At 30.3% G+C, this 27,230-nt stretch overlaps 2 protein-coding genes across 2 annotated transcripts in view; one reads left to right on the top strand and one right to left on the bottom strand.

The window, feature by feature from the left end:
* Positions 1–4,627: 4,627 nt before the first annotated feature.
* LOC145182174 (uncharacterized) overlaps positions 4,628–27,230 on the top strand; it is a 65,482-nt gene continuing 42,879 nt past the window's right edge. The window contains exons 1-14 of the mRNA XM_090073596.1: positions 4,628–4,876; positions 9,585–9,650; positions 9,862–10,229; positions 10,345–10,608; positions 10,841–11,313; positions 11,544–11,814; positions 11,914–12,020; positions 12,108–12,141; positions 17,494–17,683; positions 18,209–18,442; positions 21,703–22,123; positions 24,752–24,872; positions 24,987–25,094; positions 26,551–26,786. Coding sequence (XP_089929722.1) covers positions 9,617–9,650; positions 9,862–10,229; positions 10,345–10,608; positions 10,841–11,313; positions 11,544–11,814; positions 11,914–12,020; positions 12,108–12,141; positions 17,494–17,683; positions 18,209–18,442; positions 21,703–22,123; positions 24,752–24,872; positions 24,987–25,094; positions 26,551–26,786 — 2,861 coding nt within the window. The 5' untranslated portion in view covers positions 4,628–4,876; positions 9,585–9,616. The remainder of the gene's footprint in view (positions 4,877–9,584; positions 9,651–9,861; positions 10,230–10,344; positions 10,609–10,840; positions 11,314–11,543; positions 11,815–11,913; positions 12,021–12,107; positions 12,142–17,493; positions 17,684–18,208; positions 18,443–21,702; positions 22,124–24,751; positions 24,873–24,986; positions 25,095–26,550; positions 26,787–27,230) is intronic.
* Positions 14,916–16,922, bottom strand: LOC149877725 (uncharacterized). Its single transcript, XM_090073468.1, has one exon. The coding sequence runs from the start codon at positions 16,698–16,700 to the stop codon at positions 14,916–14,918; it is 1,785 nt and encodes a 594-aa protein (XP_089929594.1). The 5' UTR covers positions 16,701–16,922.

The following is a 27,230-nucleotide window of genomic DNA, read 5'->3' as shown; positions in this document are numbered from 1 at the left end:
AACGAAAAAATTTTAAAGGAGTTTGACATTGAAGCTGCAAAAGACACGGAAAACTTTAAAAAAGTAAAAACTGAAAAAGCTTTCTATTGCAAAAACTATTCATCTTGTTCAAAGGTATGAAGACATTTTACAAACAAAACTTCCCTTTGAAGAAATTTAAAAATTTAATGTAGAAAAAGAAGACATTCAAAGACAATACTTTCAAACAGCGTCAAACCTTGCCGACTCTAAAAAGTGGACTCATTAAAATTGAGCAAAAACCAATCTACTTGTACAAATGCAAATACTGCTCAAATGAAGACCTCAACAACTTTGAAATGGATGAGTGCGGAAAAATATTTGCATAAAATGTTCTTGCCAACAAGAAACTCTAGAAATTAAAATAGGTTACTATCACTTCAACACAAACAACAAAATACAACGGAAAACAAAAATGCAAAGTTCAAAAGGAGATCTTTGAAAAACTAAAAAGTAAGTTTCAAGCTTCAAACCTTCTCGTCAACTCCATCAACATTCCAACAGCATCAAATATTCCAAAATTACCAAAGAACATATACTCATCTTCTTAAAGCAACTTGGGTTTACCAATCACTATGAAAATGCTAACTACATTTGTTTCGTGCTGGCTGGAAAAAGAATAGATGACATTGAATACTTGGAAGAACAGCTCATCAAGGACTATATAGAATTCTCTTCTCTCTATGACACTTATTACGGAAGAGACAAGTCGAAAGAAATTAAAAGAAAAAGCTTCATTAACGCGCATTTTGTTTCAACTTTTAAGAAACAGAAATCATCCATGCAAAATTGAAAACTTTTCTTTTCTAAAAACGATTGAAAAAAAAAAGCTGCATGATGAAATTTGCTCTCACCTATTTCAAAAACTTGGATGGACTTTTACACCCACTTTCTAACTATTGAAAAATTTAGTCGTTGCCTTAAAATAAGACGGAAATGTACATTAATGTCCTAGAACTCTCATTTTCCTAAAAGGTAACACAAATATCAAAAATTAGCACGAATCAAAAAATTATACTGAATTTTAAACGTACAAATCGTTTTGTCTCAGAACCAGCATTTTCCTACTACTTACATTTAAAGTGAACGAAATCTTAGTTTTCTAAGAAATTTTTACACACTTGTGTTTCCGATCTGCATGTTTTGTATTTTTTAATGTTTTCATATTTGATTTGTCTGATAACGTAATGAACTTTAAGATCTCTGTCTAAATATATTTGGTTAAAACCAAGTAGCTTCGTATGCTGCTATATCTTAGTGAATGTTTCTTTTGGATTTTCTCCGCGAGCTTACGTTTCATACTCATACTTGTTTCATATTCATAAAGGACAAATCAAAGAATGAGCCCTTTTTCTCCTCTTTATGAAGGTTTTATGAAAAAAACCGCTTTTCCGAAAAAACCGCTACTCCGAAACAGTAGAACTATTTTAAAAGATTTTTTTTTCTAATATTGTAATCATTATAATTTTTTTTTTAATTTCAAAGGAAATTTTAGTAGATTAATGCTGTTCAAAGTAAATTTTAGTAATTAATGATTTACTGATGCTAAAACAAAGCCTCGCTTTTGTGAATTTGTTTGAAAACGAGGTAACAAGTATGTAAACACTAAAACAGATCAACTAATGATTTTTTCAAAGCATATTTATGTCATAAAGACATTTTCCATTCAATTATGAATGCTTTCTGGCATGCAAAATATTATATAAACCTTTGTCCGCAAAAAGTTGTCCTGGTGGAATTTGACCTCAAAAGTCGCTCAAGATTTAACTGAAAAGAACACGTGGCGTGGTTTATGAAAAGGTACCCAGCGGTGAAAATGGAGTTAACAGTTTTTGTTGTTGTTATGTCAATAAACTGAGGAGTTTAGTAGGTAAATAAAAGTTGCGAAAAATATCTGCATTTGTTGCAAAAAAAATCATTTTCCTTCGCAGGAGTTTGAATTTCATCATTTTTATGAGAGTACTTTCTTACCCTTACTGCTTGATGACGTCAGAAACTGAATATAAAGACTTTTAGAAGTGGTTAAAAAATGCTAAACCGTAGAATTTGTAAAACTGTAGAATAGTAGGTTGTTTTTATAGTTTATATTACATACGTTTTTATAGTTTATATTATATTACTGAATTGCAGTACAGCGATCCGTTTTATTAAAAGAGTTTTCTTAAATATGTTATAAAAAGTATTATCAATTCTAGAAGCCGAAGTCACCCCGTGAAATATTTCTGGATTTCCAAACCAAAAGTACAGCAAACCTTTTAAAGTTTTGACAATTTTTAGACTTTTGATATTTGTTTTCATTAATTTCCTTTTAATAGATAATTATAGTTAATATTTAATCTTACTTAGAAATAGTTTCTTAAGGTGGTACACCCCCATTCTAAAAAATTTCCTTAAAATAATCAATACAAAATTAAAACTACAATACACAAGTTAAAACAAGTATGCTGATTTTTTTTTTTAAATAAGAAATCTCGATTGCTTAACTTTTGCCTCACTTATTCCATACGAATTGCCAAAATATGGGTGTAATTTAAAACAAGATATCTCCAGTTCTAAATATCTTTTAACTCTGAAATTTTCACACTATGTTCCTAAAAGGTACGAAGAGGTTATGAACCAAAATCATGCATTAAAGATGCATAAAACATTTTAAAAATAATTTTCTATATATTTAAAAAAATTGTTAACAAAAAAAGCAAGAAAAAAAGATTTTAAACATACTTATACATCATATTTATTTGTAGTTTTGGTTCATTACCTAAGTCAATTAATAACAAAAACACCCTGAAAATTTCAAGTCAGCATATGGTCCCAAACAGAAAATATTGCGTTTTAAAATTTAGGTATTTGGTAAACATGACATTTTGAGAAAAACACAAAAAACAAAATAAAAGTTCGTTATATTTGGAAAAGAAGCACGAGCCCAATTAAAAACCTCCACTATTATATTGTGGGTCCTTTTCGTATTAAATCATATGATTAGTAAGTAGTTTACATTTTTTGTTTTTAAAATGCGTTGCTATGGCGTTGCTACGGACTTCTCAATTTACTATGGCCAAAAAACACATAATTATACACACTTCCTTATTTATTTATTAAAAAAAGAATTAATAATATTGTTCTATGAAAAATTTTGAATTTAAAAAACCAATTTTCAAAAAATTGATTTTTTCTAAAAAATTTCAAAATTAATGGGGATGTACCACCTTAAAGAAAATGGTTATCTATTGATATATAAAAATTCTAACATTCTACTTTTTCGCCTTCTCCCCCCCCCCCCCCCCACCCACCCACCCGTGAAGTGAAGTCTGAAGAATTATAAAGTGTGAAGAATTTTGCATAATGATTGAGAGTGAGAATTTTTCTCTGCGCGAAATAAAAGAAAACACAGCCGCTATAAAACTACCTACACCTACTATAAAACCCCAAATTATTAATGTAAAGGATGATCAGTTTGTCAAAGTCCATTACCAACGCAGTCCCTTTTAAAACCTCAAAAGCAACATTTTAAAGACTAATGTTAACTAAAAATGTTAACAAAAACAAAATAAATCTTTTCCTAAACATCTGAGATACGTTTTTTACATTTCGGTTGATTTTTTTCGTTCTTTTTTTTACCCAAAAAATTCATCTTTTGACGCCTGAAATTTTAATTCCAAAAATACTCAATTATCATTTATTATTAAAACTATTGTCTGTCACAATCCCTCTTTCTCCTTTGACATCAGTCGAGTAAGATAAACAGCTTATAGGTTGCTTTTGTCACTGCTGTTAAAAAATCTCGCAACCATTTTTTTTTGAAGTTTATTAAAGGTTCTAGACTTTGTTACACTATGGACATCCTCAGGTCCAAGAAGCAATCTCTGATTACAAAGGATTAAATAAGAGCTAATGTTTCAAGGCGCAAAAGATTCATGGATTCTTTTGGGACTATTCTTGCCTTAAAGATTACTGCAATTGAGCATTGTTTTAGTTTACAGCTAGATTTATAGTCTTAATGCATATTTTATTCTTATCAAAAAAAATTATGAATTTATCTTCATTAATCATTCAAAAATTTTCATTCCATTTTTTCAAAGAAATTTCCTTGAAAAACTCTTGAGGTTACCAAGATTTAGCCACAACGCTGAAGTCATTAAACTTTGTTTTGTTTAAAAAATTTCATCGCTCCAAAAGCTTAAAAATAAACAAAAAGAATATATTTGAAAATTGCGAATGTCCGGTGGCCAAATCGTCCGTTGTTCGGAACAACTCAGCATAATTCACGACTATACGCCCGGGTTCAAATTCACTTACGGCATGATTCACGACCGTACGTTCGTGTTCATTTTTCGCCACAAACCAGCTTTGGGACATTACTATTTATCAAGTAAATTAGCAATAAAAATTACAGAGTTCAACAATAAAGAATAACTCATTTATGAGAAGTAATCGATTTTTCAGAATATCTTCGAATATAACTTCACACAATTTAATTAGATAATAAAATCGTTTATTACTCAATCAACCCTGATATATTTTGATATTCGTCACGAAGCTTAAAACTTTTTCATCGCAGTGAACAATAAGATTAATTTAAAGTTAATCTAAAACAAAAATCCCTTGATAATTGGTTAATAAAAAAGCAAAAGTGAGAAAATTAACTTTAACTTGTAATCATTCTGTTAGCCACTGTCTAAATTTGTATCTTACGCGAAGCAAATCAACCCCCTGAGAGAAGTTAATATTCTTTTATCTTAATGGTTCAGTTCGAAGTTTAATGGAAACGATTTGTTTAATTCCAAGAACCAAATATTTTCCGTCTTTTAAAAGAAAGCGAAACGAAGGAAGTGCAAAGAGAAAAGGAAACGAAAATCAGGTGAGCAAACGTTTGTTAAACTTGTGAAAATCTGTTTTTAATTTTCTAATGATTGTTAATGATAATTTATAATACTGAACATTACAAACATAAAAAGGTATGTTTTGCTAACTTCCTTAGAAAAACAAGCTTCTTAGAAAAAAGCTTTCCTGACAAATTGAAGCAATAACAAATCATATCTATAACAATTTTAACTGATCGATATTCTAAAATATTGGTGTTTAGATTTGTCTAAGGTCAAGGAAACACGGGCATGATACTAAACAGATTAGAAATGTAAAATTTATCATATACTTTTTTGTATTTAGCACTTTTATATGTAAAAACTTAAAAAATTTCGAACATTATTAATGTGAATACTGGACTGCAAAAAAAAAAAAACCAAAAACAAACAAGCAAACAATAGACAGCAACAACCGATAAAAAGTTTTCAAATGACCCTCAATAATTTCGGCTGAGCTCGACACGGTGCGGTGAAATGGAGTTTATTCACATGTAACTTAATAGTTTTTCGTCACGGAGTTCATTTTTAAAGTTTCATAGTAAGGAAAATCAAACTGAGGTTCGGAGAAAACTTTAAACCACAATAATTTAATAATTTTAGACATATATTGAGAAGTAACAAATATAATATTGTAAGCATTTGTTAAATTTGCTCATTATTATTTGCCTATTATATTTCAATCAAGTTTAATCTACCCCCTAAAACTAATAAAAACTTCAGCCAATGAAAATTCGCACAACGTTTCAGTTCTTAGAATTTAACGCAAACTCAAATAATTTTTGAAGTTTTAATTAGCGTAGAAAGACGAAGAAGAAGAAAAGAAAGTGAGTAAATTTGTAAAAATCATTTTCTAACTTTTGATGAACGAAGGTATCTTCCTTAAATATTCACATGCAAGTTCCAAATAATTTTCTAACACCTTTTTAGTGAACACTCTAAATATTTGAAATTTCAATAACATATCGAGATTGCATAACCTCGTTTTCAAGCATTGATAAACATGTGATAAACATTGTTTATCTTCGACTCACATCTTTATAAATTATTGGTTTTAAAAAAAACGGCATCAACAGTTTTAAAAAAGAAATCATCAAAAAGTAAAGTTTGTTAAAATTGTTAACCGCTTAGAATGCGTTGGTTCAACAACATAAAACTATGGCCCTGCTGAAATTAGAACTAAAAAAATACATTTTAAAAGTACTAACTTAATAATCGTACCAAGTACTGACAACATACTGTCATAAACACGATATGCATGATCACTATATCTGCTAAATTCTTAAATCAAACTTCAAATTTAAACTTAATTACTTACGTCCCATGATAAAATCATTTAATACAATGACGTTTTTCGTTTTGGTAATCAGGGGCCAATGCTATAAACATAAAAAACGAAGTTTTTTCCGTAAAACACGAAGTTTTCACCGTAAAAAGCGAAGAAAAAAAAAGTCTATTGCTATAAACATTCAAAAAATTCCGTTTTTATGATAAAAACTTCGCTATTAAATCCAATGCTATGAACCAGGGAATCGCCTTTTCAGATAAAAAAAAAATGTGTTTTTTCGAAAAAAAACTTCAGAAAAATTTTTGATCTAAATTTTAAATATTTTCTTCGTGATTTTTAGCGGCCATTTTCGGAACAACGTTAGCGCTTCAAAATCATTGAACATTCTTTGTTTGTGTTTTTATGTAGATATTTTGTAGATAAAACTGAAAAGGATTTTGGTAGCTCCATAATAAACTAATTACTTAAAATCTGCATTTAATCGATTATTCAGTTCCTTGTTGTGTTTCGTTAACAATACATGCATGAATTTAACATTTCATGCTTATTTATGTAGGTTTTCGATAGTTATTTTGGTTAAACAAATTTTTCATAGTGTTTGACTAAAGAAAAGTATAAATAGTCGACAAATATGCCATATAATACACAAATACACAACAAAATAAAATGCTGTCTAAAGAACTTAAAGTGTTACTAGCAATAAAGATCAGAGAAAACAAAGAGGTTCTTCTTGGGAATCTTAGTACGTTTTAATTAGCAAACTATTTAAATAAAAATATATTATATTAAAATATGTATATATATATATATATATATATATATATATATATATATATATATATATATATATATATATATTATATATATATATATATATATTTATATATATATATATATATATATATGTATATTAGGCCGGATCATAACTTAAAAAAATTTGATAAAATGAAGAAATACCATTATCTGGAAACGTACTGAAATGCTTTTATTTCGCTTAGTATAATGTTGCAAATCATCTTTAAGCCTAGTTTCTTAAAATCTAATAAAACTCTTGGGACTCGATACTGCTCTCGAAAATCGTTTTCAGAAACATCTCGGTTAAAAAAGCAACCATTAAACTAAAATGAAATTGAAAAACAAAACAAAAATATGATTTCTGCGCCTACTTAGGATGATTTCTGATATTGTTCGATAAAAAGTTATTAAAAAAACATCAAAATTTAGTAATTTTAAGTAATGTTTTAAACACCAACCTCTCAAGGCAATCGGTGGCGAAGCTCATTTTCTGCAACTTCGAAATCTAAGTCTTCATCCGAAAAAATTAAATCATGTTCCTATTTTAATTTTACACTGTTTTTTTAAACACCAAATACTAGAATGTAAAAATATTTATAAAAATAGAATAGGCAGCACAGCCTACTTAATAACTAATAAATTTTATTAAGTAGGTCTACTAAATAAAAATTAAAATTAAAATTGCTATCAATGACGGATAAAAAAAGTCCGTGAATTTTAGTGACGTATATGTTTTATGCTTTATAGCAATGGCTGAAAAAAATACAAACACCGATAAATTCTTCGAGTTTACGCATTTTTTTACGAAAAAATAATTTACTTAAAAAATTGCATTTTTACAAAAGACTTTTTTTCTCGAAAAAAACTTCGAATTGTTTATAGCATTGGCCCAAGGTTTACAATGAACACCGCATGTGTAAAGGTGAGTTTCTACTCATCCGTTTTAGCTACGCGAAAGGGAACGGGATGGGAAAAGTAATCACGTGACCATGCGCAGTGATTAATTTTCAAATTAAATTAAAAGCTGCGCATGCTCATGTGATTAATTTTCCCATTCCTTTCCCTTTCCCGTAGCTAAAACAAATGAGTGGAAACTCACCTTAAAGGAGAAGGCTTTAAAGAAATTAGCTTTTGGTTATTTTTTTTTAAATTAATGTTTTCAGTTAGAATGCAATCCATGGTTCTATTATATAAAGAATAATAAGATATATAGGAATATATATAGAGAGTGTTGGGATGAATAAAAATGAATAGGCGCAAGAAAAACATTTAACATTTTGTCGATTGTTTTAAAACTTTTTACAGTGAGACATATACCAGAAAAAATCTGCGCGGACATTATAAAGGATATTTATCTAACTATTGTATTTCGATATTGAATGTTATGTATATTTTGAAAATGCATATATTACTATTTTTAAATTTCACTTAAGAAAGTATGTGAGGTTTTGTACGTGAGAACGCACGCACTTTGCGTTTTACACTCGACATCAGCTTTTGCACAATCTTCGGCTGGACTTTCTTGGTAGCTCTCATCCATTTATTTTTGAAGTCTTTAATGTTTTTGGGTTCTTTTACATTGAACCTTAGTTTTCTTTTGACAAGAGCCCAATATCTTTCGATAGGACGTAGTTCGGGACAATTTGGTGGATTGCAGTGTTTTTCAACGAAATCTCTTTATGTTCTCTAAGCCAGTTTAAAGTTGTCCCAGAGTAGTGACATGATGCTAAATCGGGCCAAAATAACGGGTTACCCGTGTGTGTTCTTAAAAACGGCAAAAGACGTTTCTTGAGGCATTCTTTTATGTATATTTTGGTGTTTATTGTTCCCGTAGTCACAAAACAAGAGCTTTTTTCACCACATTCACAAATTGCTTGCCAAACTAAGAATTTTTTAGCGAATTTTTGCATTCCAATGCATTTATATTTGGAATTCAGTTTCTTGCGATTAATTGCTGAATAATATTGTTGTCTTGGAAGAGATCGGAAATATACAGCACAATAGGTTTCATCGTCAATAATCAAACAAGATTTTTTAGCACATAATTTTTTATAGAGCAGCTTTGAACATCGAATTGCGACATTTTCTTGCTTTTCTTCACGACGAGGAACTTTTTTCTTTTTATAAGATTTATAACAACAATTCCTCTTTACTTTTTGTATAGTGGAAGCACTTGTCTTAAATTTATTCGCTAATGTTCGAACAGAAACCTGTGGTTTTCTGTCTAAGGCATCTTTTACCTTTTTACCAAGATCTCGTCTAACAAAACATTTTTTTCTTCCACTTCCTAATTTTCTTATGATTGTACTAGTGTCCTTAAATCGTTTCACAACGCTCTGCACTGTTCTCAAAGCAATCTGCAGCTCTTTAGAAATTGTTTTGTTTTATACACCAGGATTTTCAACGAGAAAATGCAAAATATTTTCTCGCTTCTTATCTTGATTTGATGACATTTCAATTAAAGCTAATTATTTTAACAACAGAGTTGTTTAAATTTTGAACAGCATTAATACAATCACATTTTAAAACAATTAGCTATTTTAAATGATGAACGGTATCCGTAAACACCACATCAGAACACGCGCAGATTTCTTCTGGTACATGTCTTATTTTTCCTTTTTCAGAATCAACTTGTTTTATAGCATAACCTTGAACAATGGACGATAAAGAATTAGCTGACCTTCTTCAAGGTACATTCACCCTCTGATACTTGCAAATTTTATTTTAAAAAAGGAATTTAAAAGAATATGAGTTCTTAAACAATTTAAAAAACGAGGAAATTTGAAAAAAAACAAAATGATTCTCTCACTGTGTTGTTATTGCTGCTTTCTTGCTTACACAGAGAAATTCGTTTACTTAAATGTCTGACAAGAAACCGAACGTTTTTGAATAATATTTTAGGCTTGAGCTTGTCGACATGTCCAAATTTAAGTTGCAAGGACACTAAATGCTTTGTTTGTCACGAACAGTGTTTTAAATGCAAGAGAGACTGCAAGTGCAATACATTTTTACCAGTTGATAGTGATATTCGACAACCAGGTATATTTTTTCACATTTACGATAAGTTAAATGTAAATATTTCTGGACCAGACGATGTGCGTTTACCTGACCCAATTGGAAGCTTTCAGGATCTGAAAGAGTTACCTCCATCAATAATTAATAATAAGTCATTTTACAAGAAACCAACACCGATTCAAAAATATGGCATTCCGGTCATGATGGCAGGTTTAGATCTCGTGGCATGTGCTCAAACAGGCTCAGGGAAAACGGTAAACATAAGATCTATAAAGAATTTTATTGACTTTATTATTTTTATTTAGTTAATAAAAAAAATGAATTTTAATAAAATTTTAAAGTTTATTTGTAATTAATAAAATTTTACAGGCAGCTTTTTTATTACCAATCTTTGCAAAGATTTTATCAAGAAGCAAAAATGAGGGACCTTATGCTCTTATACTTACACCAACTCGCGAGCTGGCAATTCAAATTTATCGCGACATCAAACAAATAACCGAAGAAACTAGTATTAGGTGTTGTTGCGTGTACGGTGGAACGGGTGTAGAAAAAAACCGGCGTGACGTTAATCTTGGCTTCGACATACTAGTTGGTACACCGGGTCGAGTTTTGCATTTTCTTGAAATGGATGAGGTATAAATCTAATTTATTTTTTCAACCAAACCAAATATTTACGTTATCCAAGGTTTTAATTTCTAACAGAATTACGATGTTAAGTAGCTTTGTTTGACCTGTTTTACACTGTAAAACTGTGTTGTTAGCTGTTATAAAAATATAACATATTAGCGAGCCAGTAAAGTAGAATATTTATGTCATAGCTTTTAAATTCTTAAAGTATTTTAAAACTTTTTAAACTTGAACATAGGATTTGTTATCCACTATCAAAGTATTAGTTTTGGATGAGGGAGACCTAATGCTGGGAAGTAACTTCATTTCTGAGCTTAAAGAGCTGAACAAGTTTTTACCATCTGCAAAAGAAAGACAGACAGCTTTATTTTGTGCTACGTTACCTGAAAAGGTGACCGACCTCCGCGATGCTGTAAAAAATAAACCAGAAAAAAGTAAAAGAACAGCTTTTATAGGAATCCTCAAGAAATTTATTAAAGCTAACTTTATTTTCATCTGTGTGGGCAGAGTTGATGGATCCTCCAGTTTGATTGATCAGCATTTTATCAAAGTTCAGCAGAACCCGCCAAAGATAAAAATGCTTGTTGACATTTTAGTCGAAGAAGTAAAAGAAAAGAGTAAAACAATTGTATTTGTGGAAACAATAACTGAAACAAGAAGTTTGTCAAAGTTTTTGTGCCGGTGCGGCTTTCCGGTGACTGTATTTCACAAGTATTGATTGTATTGTTTATATTTATCAAAAGTTGTGTTTCTTAATCATTTTTGGTTGCTAGTTGATGAAGTTTTTGTTTGGTGTTTTGATTACAAGCAGATAGTTTGCTGTATTTTTTTTTTTGTTTTTTTTGGATTAAATACGAGATCTTCGTTTTTAATCAAAAAAAACTGACGGGTTTTAAACATCACAGTCTTTACAAAAATCTGATCCTTTAAAACTACTTTAGAGATCGAAGTCAAACGGACCGAGAGTACGGATTGCATCAGTTTAACACTGGTATAAAGCCCATAATGGTGTGCACAAGCGTGTCAGCACGAGGTCTAGATATTGATGAAGTGAAAACCGTAATCAATTACGATTTGCCTCGCGATGTATCAACTTACATATATAGAATCGGACGAACGGGAAGAGCTGGTAACAGAGGAAAGTCGATATCCTTCTTTGTTGAGGGCCGAGATGATGATATTGCAAGAGGATTAGTAAAAACCTTATCTGTGGTAAGTTTGTTAGTTTTCTGTGAAAATCTTGCATTTTATTACGTTTACTTATTTCACTAAGAATTGTGTTTGCATTTAACACAAAAGTTTAATTACTAGTCAGAGCAAGATGTTCCAGAATGGCTCGAAGAAATTGCAGAGAAAGCTCTAGGAACAGAATACGGGCCTAGAGCAGGAAAGTTTGCGGCAAAAGATACCAGAAAAAAGGTATAACAACTTTTTTGTTTTAATTTTATCTTCGAAAAAAGGGTTTTAACTATGCAGCTTTTTTAGATTTCATTAATTTTCCCTTTAGGTGTCAACCAAAACTTTCGAGTGCGTTCTTTCTGAATAACGGTAGACGAATCGCTTTTAATGGCTTTTTTTTTCTAATGAGTATGGATCTGTATTCTTTTTAAAAAGTGCAATTAAAAACCTGCACTTTATTTAAGTCTAGGAATTATTTAGGTATATCCTAAGTCAATTTCTTCCGCCCCCGCCCCCGCCCCCACCCCCCTCCTTTCAATTGTGTCCTACCACTCCATCGACATGTTCTGATGAAATAATTTTAAAACCCCTAGAACTTTTCAATCTGATACTTCTTCGATCTCGTTCAAACCAAAAGACAAACTGAATTATTGGATAGGTTACTCCAAGAATGGAACCTTTTAGCACCTAATACTCCGATATATTCGTTTCGTCGTAGACAATATCAATTAGGATGGGTTATTCAATTACCTTTCAAAATAAAGTTTTTTCTTTTTAAATTAAAAAATTGTATTTTTTATTTTTTTGTTTTTTTTTATGAAAAAAAAGAAAAAAAACATGATGGTTTATGTCAATGTTGATGATGAGGAGCAAAAAAAAGTGGCAACACATTTCAAAATGAATTCGTTACTTATTTTAAGTTTTTTCTCCACTTTGAACAGCACGTTCTTTCTCTCTCCACCTTGAACAGCATGTTTAACACGTTGGAGTCGTTAATATCAAGGGTTCTTTCAAATTAAGTTCCATACATTTTCCAGAAAGATTCACCTTGTAATGTTTACAAAAATGACGAAATTGCTTAAAACATCATAAGGGTTTACTAAAATTCTTCCAATCATCATTTGGTCTGTCATTCCACTGGTTCAAGTTCTTATAGCATTATTTGCAAAACAAAAAAGCTGTGTACTTGTCATAGTTCCAAACTATTAAAGACCATTAGCTTACATAAAATAAATTTCAATAAAAAAGGGTTTTAGTAGTAAAATATTTTTGGACGATTAAAATCTGCATTTTTTTGAATCATCATACTTTTACTTTATGTTATGAGGAGCTATTTTTTTACACATTAGTAATGTAGTAACCAACAATTCGTGTCTCCATTACATGTGTCTCCATTAAAAATTGTAATACAAAAAATCAAATTAGAGCATCAGGGCGCCTTGAAACGCGCCCTTCAAACGGTGTTTATTCAAAATAATTTAAACTAAAAGTTTAAATTTGTATATATATAAAATATTTTTATTCACTACACCGTTTCAAAATCTGTAAAAAGTTTAATATTGTAAAATTTTTCTTCCTTTACACCTTTTTAAAAAATGGTCTAAATCGGTGTAAAGTTATTTTACAGCTTTTTATAAAATGATAATTTACAAGATTACATCTTTTTTAAAAAACGGTGTTTTATACAAAATCTTATACAAAATGGTGTAAAGTTACTTTACATCGTTATTGTAATGGTGTCCGACAGTTTTAGATTGTTTTGTAAAACATTTTAACAGACGCTGTTAGGAATCGTCCATAAAGTAATTCAGTAAAGAAATAGAAAGTTCTTCTTCTCCGAAATTTGCTTTGTAACCAATAAAAAAAAAATTAGTTTTCCGACTTAAGATTCCAATTTACCTACATAAATATTTGAGGGTGGGGTGGGGGTCAGGATAGTCTTGCCCCATGCACCCTACATCGCCGGTTATCAGTAAACTAATAAATCATCAAAAAGTTGGTGATATTATTTACATGTTTTTTTTCTCTCCATATTTTTTTTTTTTTTTTTTCAAAACTTTTCAAGATCATTATAAAGTATAAATTAATCTTGAAATGTCTTCATATTTCAATTTTAAATTAATTAGCACAACAAGGTTGTCTTAAAAGCAATTGGTTCAATACAACAATGTGCTTTTTTAAACAATGTGTTCTTATAAAAAATAGCTTTAATGCACCGATGTTGTCTTATAAACTTGGGTAACAAGCTTACTCAAATTTGTTACCCAAGTTTAAAAAGCCAAAAAGCCAAAGTTCGAAAGTGTCTTTAAACTTCAGTTATAAAAATATCTATTTTTGAAATTATTGTAAAACATTTATTTTAAAATAATTATTTATAGTTTTTTTTAAAATTTATAATGTAAAGATAAACACTACAAGCAAATTGAAAACTGAACACCCTCGTTTCGTTTTCGGCTAGTGGTACCAGCACCTGGATTTTATAAAGCCATGACAGTAAACTACCTAAGATGAACCATAAAAGGGAAATAAAAGTTTTTACAGAAAACTCCACTCCAATCAATATTTTTAAGGTGGCTCACCCCCTCTAAATCTAACTTTTTATTTATAAAGGTTAAAAACTTGTTTTTTATTTTTTATATAAGGAAATTCTATTAAAACTTTAACTTCTTAAAAGAAAAATGAAATTTCCATTTTTTGATGCTGAGTCAGCATAATTTGTCTAAAATCTTACCTTAGCTAAAACAATGATATCTTGAGTAAAATTTGCACTGAATACACCATATTTTGCCAAATGGTAGCTAAATAGTTGCTCCAGGGCTGGAACTAAAATTTTTTTCAAATGTTAAAAAAAACTAAAATGGCAGCAATAAAGGTGCAGAAATTGATTTAGTGCCTGTGTCAGTCTAACAAACTACATTAAAACTAATTTATTTATGCTTAAAATGTTATAATTCTAGTCCCAGCCCTCATAAATAAGTTAATCAACATACTGTGAAAATTTGAAGATAAAAGCTTTAACCAAACTGAAGATATTAATGTTTTCGTAAGAAAAATATATTAAAATAAGAAAGTCTTAAAAAACACATTTTAAAAAAAAAAACATAAAAACAAAAAGTTTTTTTTATAAAAAGTTACTAAAAACTGCCACTAGCATAAGATTTCATATCATCATTCTCCTTGTCAATGTCTAAATAACTTTTGTTTATTGATCTTATATGTTTTCTTCGTGTTTTACTAACATCAGTCGATTTTCTTGACATATTTGATAGTCGGTTTTTATCTTTTTTGAAAGCTCCTTTTTCAAAATAAACACCTCCAGAAAACCCAAGCATTTTAAAAATGCAACTTAAAGAAGAAAATCCATCATTGTAATTTAAAATAGAAGAATAAACAGATATTTCAAGAATTTTCCTTGCAGTAAAAGTAGTTTTAGGGCATCGCTGCCATATCAAACCATTAAATGACTCATTGCAGTTTTGTGTCATCCCATGTAAACACTTTCTTAGCATTTCAGGGTTTGATAATTCTTGAAAAAAAGGTTTAATTTCCTCCATAATTGCTACAGGTAAATTTATTTTTTGTCTATAGCTTGTTTTACCCGTAACTTTATCTGATTGCCATTTGCACCAACTGCTTTTCCCTTTTAAACAAAATTGATGACGAGTGACTTCATATGGAAAGTTTGTACAATGGTTAAGTACAGCTATTACAGAATTTCTCATACTCAGTAGGTTATTTTTATTTTGTCTTATAGCCATTCCAACAAAGTTCTGCATTGTGTTAATAGTTTTATTGGTCAACTTTCCTTTTCCGGATATTTTTAAGCCATCGCTTAACAACCTGCCTTTAAAATCTTTAATTTTTTGACGCAAACGAGAGCCTACTCTTTTCTGATAATGGCCAATACATTCTAGCTTTTCAATAACATAATCACCGTATGGTTTACTTTTAACAACATTAGAAAATGAACTTGAGTCACCATCTCCAAGGTACTTAGTATATCTTAAATTATACTTTTGTATGGACGAATGGAATATTTCTTGAGCTCCAGCAGCTTCCATTGACCCTGCTGAGCCAAAATGATTTACTTGACAAGTGTGTGTAGCTTTCCAATATTCAAAATCAATAGGATTATTAATTCTTCTATGTACTTCACACTGCATACAAAACTTAGATAAAGAACAAACATCAATCACCTTTTTATTTTCATGCGAAAGACCAGCAACAACACCATTTAGGGAGGAGTACCCACGACGTTGCCATGTTCCATCTATTGATATGCCACAGTCAATAACTTCATCATCAGAAGCATTTGCATTTATAATTTCCCTTAGTTCTGATACAGCAGCTTTCATACTCTGAGAACTGCTTTCTTTATAAACTTTATGTAGTTTATTGTTTGTAATATTATAACTGTGATTCGTAAGAGGTGGAGGCATATTCATTATAGCAGTAAAAGTAGACATAGCTTCTATACCACGTCCAATTTCACGAAATGCCATAACAGCACGTAAATTTATTTCATATGGTTTTGAACTAGAAACACTTTGATTTACAGATGGTGATGAATAAAATGTACTTTCAAAGTCACAGTTTGAACATTGTATTATAATTCCAATAGAAAATCCCATACGTATAGATTCATTATGAAAAAAAGTTAGCTTGCTATTACACTCACTGCATGTGGAATACTGTTCAAATATATTTTTAATAATTCTAAAGTTACAAATAAAGAAAAAATTGTCAACTTCGGAATCACAATTTGTTGCAGCACTAAAGTTATGTTTTTTCTTAAGCTTTGATGCACTTGTTGTTTCTGATTTCCTGCTACAACCATTTACTTCCTCTGCTCTCCTTGTATACCTATTTCCATGATATTTTCTCTTTAAATTTCTAATTTTATTCCTTTTGTTCGCCATATCCAGATAGATAGTTTTCAGTTAAATTACATTGAATTAATGATACAGAGCACATTTTTAAGAAATATTACATTTTACAGAACAGTAGAAAAGCATAATAGATCTAACATTGAAAAATAGTTCAAAACTTTAAGTTAAAACCTTCAAGAAGTAATGAATAAATTTGTTGTTTACACCGTTGCTATGGCGTTGCTAAGGAGTAGGAAACTGTATTAACCACAATAACGGTATTTTTTGTTACTTTTTAAGCATATAATAGTAAAAATATATTATGGATTTTGTACTTCAATGCTTAAAATAATTCAAAAGAAAAAAAAAATTTTTTTTTTTTGATTTTTAATGGGGGTGAGCCACCTTAATTCATAAAAGAGGGGGGGGGGGGGGGAGGAAGGGGATTTGATCAAAAGCGTACGTACTATTTAGGGGATGGGGTTTTCAAAAAGTACGTATTGTCAGAGAGGGGGTGTTGCGTTAAAAAAGTTAGTCGATAAAAAAGTTAACAAATAGTTCTGCGCATGCGTTACGCATGCGCATTGTGGTTAAAAAGCGTTCGTTAGTGAATGAAATTAGACGTTAAAAAAGTTGTATTGTTTTATTAGGGTATGTAAAATAATAAAAAGTAGTTTATACTTTACATTAAAAGTTGCTGTCCATGTTTACTCAATTGATGAATTTATTTTATACTTTATATTAAAAATGGCTGTCCATGTTGCTGAGTTCATAAGCTTTACTACTGATATATGGACCAGTAGTTCAAATGAAAGCTTCATGAGCCTGACAGGTTACTATTTAGACAATACATTTAATCAGAAAACTTGTACTTAGAGTAGCTCTATTTCCTGAGAGGCATACAGCAGCAAATATTGCTGAATTGATTGAAGATTTTATGGCTGTATTAAAAATATCACCTTCAAAAATTCATTTAATAGCTGGAGAAAATGGTGCAAATATTGTTAAGACTATTAAAGATAGCCCATATGAAAGTATGCCTTGTTTTTTACACACACTGCAACTAGTAATTAATGAGTTTATTTTTGAACAAACAGTAGTCAAGAATTTTATTACAAATTGCCATTCAATTGTTGGGCATTTCAGCCATTCTCCCCAAGTCTCCCATAAATTTAAGCTCTTCAAAAAGCAAACAATGTTCCTAAGCATAAATTTATTCAAAATATTCCAACAAGGTGGAATAGTACCTATCATATGTTAGAACAAATTTATGAACAAAGAAAACCTCTAACCATATATGCACTTGAAAATGGTAAGCTTCCTTCATTAAATGCAAACAAATGGATAATAACTAGACAATTTCGTAATTTGCTAAAAAATTTCCAAAAAACAACAGTTTGCTTGAGTGAAAGAAATTCTATTGTCTCAGATATTATACCACAGGTACAGTTTTTGAAACATTTCATTAATAAACCTTCAATTGATGATAACTGATTTAACTAATTCAATTGAGAATAAATTCAAACAATATATTGATAACTATAACATCATCTTGTAAGCATTTCTTGATCCCAGATTCAAATCAAAAATGTTCAAAAATGAAAATACCTTCTCAGCTGCTAAAACAAGTATTGAGAACATAACCATTCAACTTATTAAAACCCATGAAAATATAAAAAATATCAAAGTTACTGAAAATGATCGGTCTGCAGCTTGTAACATTGAAAATATTGACTCAGAATATGCAAATAATGCTACAGTACTAAATGAATACAAAAATATAGTAGAAATGGGTTTTGACAATTGCTTTGAAGAGCTTTTAGGATTAAATTCTAAACAAATCTGCCAACCACAAACATTAATTTCAAATGAAACTATTAAACGAAATTCAACTCTACTCAAATAAAGACCTTATTGACAAATAAAGCAATCCTTTGTTGTGGTGGAAATCACAGAAAACCAAAATGCCACTATTAGCAAAGCTTGCTTTAAAGTATTTAAGCTGCCTACCGTCTTCTGTGAAGAGTGAAAGACGTTTAAGTATTGGTGGAAATGTATATACTGCAAAGAGAAATAGCTTAACAGGAGCTCATGGTGAAATGTTAATGTTTCTGAACTATAATATGAGAAATTAAAAATATTTGATTTTGTCTCTTCAGCCTATTTTTTATATAAACAAATTTTAAAATAAAATAATATTCCATGTTTTTGTCTTTGAGAGAACTGGTTAAAGTATCAGTGTCAGTATAATTCTTTTAGAAGTGAGTATCTATGTTCTATTTTTTCATGAAATATAGATTATCTAGGAGTTTAAAAGCTTTGATACTATGAGGAGGTCAAATGAAAAAAAAAAATGTCTTAAAAAAAGTTAAACTTTGTAGAATTAGAAAACTGCGGGAAAAAAAATTTGGGAAAAATAATTGAAACTCTGTTTTTGAGCTATAGCTCAAAAATAAAAAAAGAACGTCTCCCAATGCCTTAATCAAAATTTCAAAGCATATCCTGTTGTGGATTTGAGGTTTGCGCAAATAAAAGAGTATTGTCAACTGGGGTAACTTTGGTCAGTTTTAGCAGTTTTTCTTAAACATCTCTGAATCATTTTAACTTTATTACAGTTTTCTCTTTTGGTAATAACATTATAGGTCTTGGCTATAGGGCTATATATTTTTTTTTTTTTCATTTTTTTGTTACAATTATTTTTAAACGCCGAAAAGTGACCAATGTTACCCCAGGTTTTTATTATGTTTGATCAATAATACTCCTGCTATGGGGTAACATTGGTCACTTTGGAGTTTTAAAAAATTATCAGTCCTTAGAGAAGCATGAAAAAAACATTTAAGTGGACAGAAAATTTTGCAACTAGATCCCTGTTATTGTGCAAAAGTCATAAAAAGTCATTTTCTAGTAGGTCATCATCGTCATCTAAGGATGATGACACTTGTTCAACTATTACCCTTTTCTTGTTATTCTTGGTGTTATTGTTATTCTTTGATGTGGTAGGAGTTGTGTTATTTACCAGATCTTGTGGTGTTATGGCTTTGCCAGATGTGATCTTTTTTCCTCTGGTGCGCTTTGTTTTCCCATCCTGTCCACAATGTTTCACTAATAGACCTGCTATAGCTTCATTGAATACTTCCTTAACAGTACTACCGGTACCTCCTCCAATGTCTTTGTTAACCTGTGGCAAACGTTTCATGACCATTTCTTTATCGAAGGGAAATATTTTACTTGCCTTGAATTCAGATCTCAAATTATCGATTTTCAATTAACGTTGCAGTAGAGCAAGAAGACCGGGGAACTGATTTTTTGGTATTGATTCTTTGATGCGCGTTTCTATCTTTAGCGGACGGAAAACAGCAACGTCCAGCGGTTGAAGCAAATGGGAAACGTATATTCCGAACTGTCGACTAGACTTTCTCACGCTCATTCTTCCAGTTAAACATTCTTTCATAGCATTAGACAATGTTTCTTGACTGTATGTAATTGCATATGCTGTTGAACCAGGCTTTCGCTTATATTTCCTCGGCATTTTCATCGGCTAAGAATCAAAATGGCTCAATAAATGTATCAGAAATATCAAAAAACGCCAAAATAAACTCAATGTAGTCTACGAAGTAACTACTATACTCACAAAAACTGTTGATATACCAAAATTGTTGAAATAGTAGTTTACATATATTTTTGGTATCTCTAACAAAATTAAAACATGTTATCTTTGTTAAATTTTATGAATTTAAAAAAAAAAACAACAGTTGACCAAAGTCACCCCGGCGACCAAAGTTACCCCGGTTGACGTACCATTTTGAATACTTTGTTAACTTTTGACTTCATACTTCAGAATTTGTTCCAGATTTTATTCAGGACCATAGCTCTTCTCCTGGACTATTGCAAGTTCAATACTTGAAGTAAATGATATTTTGATAAACACATATACACATAAACATATGATAAAAAGTATTTCATTAAAAAAAAAAAAAATTTTATTGACAATAAGGTTATTTTAAACATAAGCTATTTATAATTTCTAAATGATCTACCAATGCACTACTGCATTTTCAAGGGCATAAATGAGAAGAAAATTAGCAGTCAAATTTATCACATCCATCTTATGCAAAAATGTAAATGCCATGTTTGCTTCCAGCAATTTTCACATTATAGCTCATTAACATCACATTTATCAAAAAAAGCATACAGTTAATCTAACTAACTTATTATTTTACAAACATGTGAAACACTACTGCAAGAAGCTAATAATATCAATTCAACTAAAAGTCAAAATATGGAAGAGGAGAGTTAAGTTTTTCAACTATGTAATGCTCCTTTGTGACTTGAAGTTGAAATATGCTTTAAGTAAATTTGTTCCTGAAAACACACTCAATGAACTTGATGAATGATGAACAGTGAACAGTGACTTATGTATGGTAAAAGATTTCAATGAGATCATGGGACTACTAGAAAAAGCGGATTCTGGCGCATTGATACTTTTCTATACTTAAGGAATTCAAGATGGCGTCGTTTTTAGATGTGTAATGATGTTCTGAGTTATATTTAATGAATTTCAAGATGGTGTTTTTTTTTCTGTGATAGATTGTTTGTAGTGTGTGATTATGTGTTTGCATTCATCAATGTTTTTGGTTCAGAGTCGTGTATGGGTTGATCATATCCGAAGAGTTTATCATAGTCCATAAAATTAAAACAAGGTTTTAGTTTGTAGTGTCCGAGGGCTAGCGTGTGAATGCCGTCTTGTAAGATGTGTCTTTTGTCGTCGTTAGCGCTGAGTGCGACTTTGTTGATTTCACGTTAGAGAGAGAATAACCTCTGTGCTCCAAGACCTTTTTACGAGCAGTGCTGTTCAACGATAATTTTTTTTCTTTTATTTTAAAAATGAGCAACTACCAAAAAGTAAAAATAAACATTTCACAAAGTCAATCTGACAAAATAAAAAAAGCCATTCAAGAAAAGACTGATGTCAATATAAGACTATCCCATTCAGATCTAGAAGGTGAACATGTTCTCGCTATCACTAATGCGCAATTGAACAAAATTAAAAAAGCGTATGAAGCTGGAAAAGGAGTCACACTCAAACTGAGCAGAAAACAATTATCATACAACTCAACCATTGAAGGTGGATTCATCGGAGCTCTTTTACCGTTATTAGGTATGATAGGCAGCACACTTGCCACAAGAGTAGTTCCAGCTCAAGCTACTGGTTTGCTTTCAGGTGTTGGAGCCTCTGCTGGTTCTGCTATGGTTGATAAAATTGCTGGAAGAGGTGTCGTTTACTTGAAAAAGAATGGAAATGGAATGAAAATGACTGCCGCAGGATCAGGAATCTTTTTAAGACCTTGGGTAAAACCTACTATTGGTGAAGGACTCTTTGTTAAAAATGGAAAAGGTTATCAATCTGTTGGATCTGGATTATTGCTCGGTCCAAACTCACCCTTCTCAAACATTCCCTTTTTAAATTTAATTTTGTAAATTGTACGACTATTTTATATATTTTTCACTGATATATAAAATCATAGAAAATACACTTTTACCGTTCCAATCTCTCCTATCGATGAAATCATCAACGTCTTTCCTACAAACACATCCAACACGCTTGAAAAAGAAACTATTTTTGAAACTCGATACAACTGATCAGACTGACGCACCAAATTCACCTTCAATTCATCTTCCGATTCTTCTCCAAACTTAAAGCTCTCAGAAAATACATCACATGTATCCATTGAAAATATCAACAACCCTTTCTCTAAACACACTTTAAATTCAGATGTAGGCTTTATCATATTACACATATCTCTAAACCTCGAAGCCGAAATTCTTCTCTTTGACTGAAAAGAATAGCGCTCACTGAAATTTACATTTTGAACGCTTTCTATCGCAACCTTAATATTATACACAAACTGGTCTAAAGATCTCACGGCGATTTCCAAACTTCCCGCATTCAAAATCGACAATGTCAACTCACAACTACTTTACACCGTTTTAAACACCTTGCTTATATAACTCTCAATTCCGACATACAACGGTTCCTCAAACGTAAATATGTACTCGTCAAATTGAGAAGCATTTAAATTTACTTCAAACATTAAATTTATCGTTGTTTTTGTTTTCACACAAATTCCTTCTTTACTTATCGTTAAACACACCATCTTCATATTATTGAACAAAAGATCAAACAACGCTTTCATTTCACCTGCATGCTTTGTTCTCGCTAAAAACATTTTTTAAAGAAGAAAATGTTTTTAAATCATTGATCTTTAATTTTACTCATATTGAAATTTGCTTTCGTATTCTTAACAATATTTTCATTATAAGCATGATAAACTCTTTTTACTGAGTTGCCATACACTAAACTTCTATTCACTGATTTTTTAATTTCAATACAATGATATGAATTAATAACAGATTTTAATCTTATTAAAACTTCTTCGAATGGAAGCATTTGAATCATTTCTATAAACGATATTTTAATACACTTTGGAAGCTTTCGAACGTTTCTTTCTAATTTAAGAAATTTTCTAGATTTCTCATTACAATATTTCACTTCTTCACCACTAAGAATATCAATAAGGTCAAATTCATCTATTTCATCCATTTTTTAATGACATAAGAAATTTATTTATCTCAAAATCAATTTATAAATATTAATCAACAAAGTCGCACTCAGCGCTAACGACGACAAAAGACACATCTTACAAGACGGCATTCACACGCTAGCCCTCGGACACTACAAACTAAAACCTTGTTTTAATTTTATGGACTATGATAAACTCTTCGGATATGATCAACCCATACACGACTCTGAACCAAAAACATTGATGAATGCAAACACATAATCACACACTACAAACAATCTATCACAGAAAAAAAAACACCATCTTGAAATTCATTAAATATAACTCAGAACATCATTACACATCTAAAAACGACGCCATCTTGAATTCCTTAAGTATAGAAAAGTATCAATGCGCCAGAATCCGCTTTTTCTAGTAGTCATGGGTTTATCTATTATAATATGTTCAGTTAATCCAAATTATGAATCTTTGTTAAAATAAATGAGTTTTCTTAGATAAAACTTGAATAAGTTTTTCTATCGAATTCAGAAAAACATTCCAATCAAAGAAAATCTTAACAAATGTTTTTCTTCAGCTAATATGGTTGATCAGTTAAAGTTTTTTGCAGTAATGAATACAAATTCAATGACAAATCATCTAAAAATTTATGGAATTTTAGTGCATGAAAAGTGGAATATTTTTTTTGCTAAGCATCTAGAAAGTATAGGACTTATTTTCAAATAATTTTGGATCCAATTCAAACTCTTTGCGGCAACACACTCAAAAAAAAAAAAAAACAAACAAGACATTCTCCCTTTATTTTTCTATTATAAATTTGCATAAAAAAGTATAGAAATCAGTAAAATCATGTTTTGTTATCTTCAGCAACACACATCACAGAATTCAGTCTTCCTGCTATTCTTAAAGTATTCAGAGATGACCTGAATGATTTACAATAAATGGTGTATATATCCAAGAAAAACTTTATCCTGTATGTTTTGTTAGCTTTCTTGGAGATAACTTAGGATCTCATCTCATTGGTGGGTTTACACACAGTTTAAATTCCTCTAGACCATGTTGTTACTGCATGATAACTAAACCCAGGTTGAAAACATTAAAATGCATTATGTGTTACAAACTGTCAGTAATCGCAATTCTATTGTAGAAAAGGTTTAGGAAGATCTTTCTTTGAGCTTATAGCATTGTCTATTGTTCATCACTTTAAAATTTCCAAAATTTTCACCCTTATCTTATTGCTTCCTCTCGATATTATGTATGATTTTCTTGAAAGATGTTCAAAGAAGATGAAGCTGAAGATGAAGCTGATATTAAATTGTGTGGCAGATAGCAGGTTCTTGGAAACAGATTAATAATTTGTTGAATCAATTCCAATTCAAGGGTGCAGGTAAGTCAAATAAACCTAGACTTGTGATGAAAAAACTTTTTAGGGCAAAGTAGTTCAAATATGGTTTTTTTTATGAGATTGGTTGGCATTCACAAAGTCTGGAGTACATAAGTTTTAAGATATAATTTTGGCAACAGTGTTGAAAAAACAAGTTCTGTATCATCAAAACAACATTACACAAAACATAATCCTTATCTTCTTGAGCAGCATGGACTCCTCAGTGCAGCTTCTTCATTGTGTTTTGAAGGAGTCTATCAGGTGCAGAAGCAATTTGCATCAAACTCGAAGAACTTTTAAAATATCAAATACACAATGGCATGCAAATTCCAGAAAAGTGCTGCTTATAATTGAACTAGAATTGATTTTGTTGAGGAAGAAATTATTCTTCAAGGAACTGATGTGTCTTTTCTCCCATTTATTGCTAAGCAAGCCTTTAACACTAACTATCCTAAGATTACCAAAGCAATTGCTGCTAAATCTGTAAGATATAATTCTATTTTGTACCAAATTGGTGGCTGCATTCATTTCTATAAATTGTTGTGATTTTGTAAATCTGCATTCCTTAATACAAATGTTATAGTTTTTTAAATCAAAAAACTTTGTGTTAAATATTAAATAAAGGTAGGTAATGTTATTCTTTTTTTTTTCTGTATTGTGTGCTATTTTTTTCAGTGAAGTTTATATCCCCAGAACACAATCTTATGCTACTTCTATTTGATAACAGGCGACTACAATTAGACTAAAATTTTGAAAAATAGTTTCAGTATAGAGAGGAGAATATAGCCCTGGGGTCCTTCATCTTAAAGGATTCCAGCACCCAGAAAAAAATATTAATTTTATAGAAATATACTTTACTTAAGTTATCTCCTTTTCTTAAGAGTAGTATGTGTGTACAGGCTTGGTTTTTTTTTTTTTTTTTTTTGTAATTGTCTCTCATCGCACAGTGGGCCAGTAGGTGGACAAAATGGGAAAAATTTAAGTTTTCTAATCTTGAAAACTTATTTAATTTTAGTATCTATATATATTAGGAGAAATTTATTGATAACTTATTTATATTAAATCCCTTAGTTACCAGGACTCTAAGCATTTGAATATTGAAATTAAAAAAAAAAAAAAAAAATTTAAATAAGTAATTAACGGTGATATCAACGTTGTGTTATATTTCAATTACATCTACGTTTTTGAAACAAAAAATTAGCGCATGTTATTCTAGAGTGTTTAGAGATAAGAAAAACCAAATGTGTGAAATAAATTTGTCATAGCATGTTATCTCAGTTATACTTTGAAAATCACAGATTAAAAAAAAAAATTCCTTAAGAAATTTGTTTTTTGCCGCACTATAACTAATAGTTACCACAATTTGCCATGTGCTGTCTTATATTTATTTGAGCTATATGATGCTTCAATTGAATTTTAATTGATTGCTCGTCCCCTTAAATCCCCGTTCAGATTTTATATATGTTTTAACTTGGTTGCTATGGTACTAAACTTTGCATGGCAACAACTCATTTTTACATTAACGTTGTTTTAACAGTATTTTACATGCGCTAAGTACACAATATTGGGGGTATGTATTAAAATGAGATTCACAATTCTTATGGGATTATTTTTTTTGGTTAGTATGGATACCTTACTTTGCATAGCATAGCAACAACATATTTTCGGTAGTTGTTAGTAATTTAATTGCTAACACTAACAGTAATTTAATTACTTTTAATTTTAATTACTAACACTTGTAGTAACTTAATTAATAACAAGTATTAGTAGTCCGGACGGCATATATATTATAACATTAAACTTTTAAATACAAAATACTTGCTACAATAATAATTTAGATATGGTTTTATTAAACTTAGACATTCATAATTTTCTCCAAATAAACAATCTTAGTATTTCAAAACAATATATTTCTGAAGATATATTAAAATTTATTCAGCCAAAATTTGCTGATTTTAAAGACGTTGATTTTAGACACGCTGTTCAACGATTTGTTTACTTGTATAAAAAAAAGTGGAAATCTGCAAACTATACTGTCAAAAATTTTGAAAAGAAGTTTGTGAGCTGGCTTAATGAATATTTAATTGTCAGAAAAAAAGACAATGAACCAACTGCAAGTAGACGTGGTCGAAAACCAGTTGCATTTGATAATAGTTCTAATAAAACTAAAAAACGGCGTGTATCTTGTTTAATTGAATCTCATTCATCCAATGAATTATTTTTTGCTGCTAATAAAAAATTTAGAGATGAATCTATTATTGTTGCTGCCAAGAACGTTTTAAATATTTCAAATACAGATAAAGCAACTAAATATTCAGCAGACGAAGCACTGGCTTTAATAATTGATGCAAGTCTGACAAAAGCTTCCTATCAATTGGTTTGAAGCGGAGCCTTGGAGAAAGAATATAACATTTACCCTGCTTACAATGATGTCAGAGATGCAAAATTGAAATGTTATCCTGCAAACATAACAGTGGAGGACTATTCAGCTTCAGTTCCTTTAAAAGATTTAATAATTCATACTTTGATAAGAATCTGTGGAGTTCGGGAACCTGTGCTAAGGCACTTGATATTGAACGACAAAGCAATAAAAACAATGACACTAACGTGTAAGGATGG

This window comes from Hydra viridissima, unplaced genomic scaffold, assembly GCF_058129835.1.
Source record: "Hydra viridissima isolate aposymbiotic clone 2 unplaced genomic scaffold, HvirCarnegie_v1 scaffold_16, whole genome shotgun sequence".
Lineage (NCBI taxonomy): Eukaryota > Metazoa > Cnidaria > Hydrozoa > Anthoathecata > Hydridae > Hydra > Hydra viridissima.
This window is presented reverse-complemented; position numbering and strand designations above follow the sequence as displayed.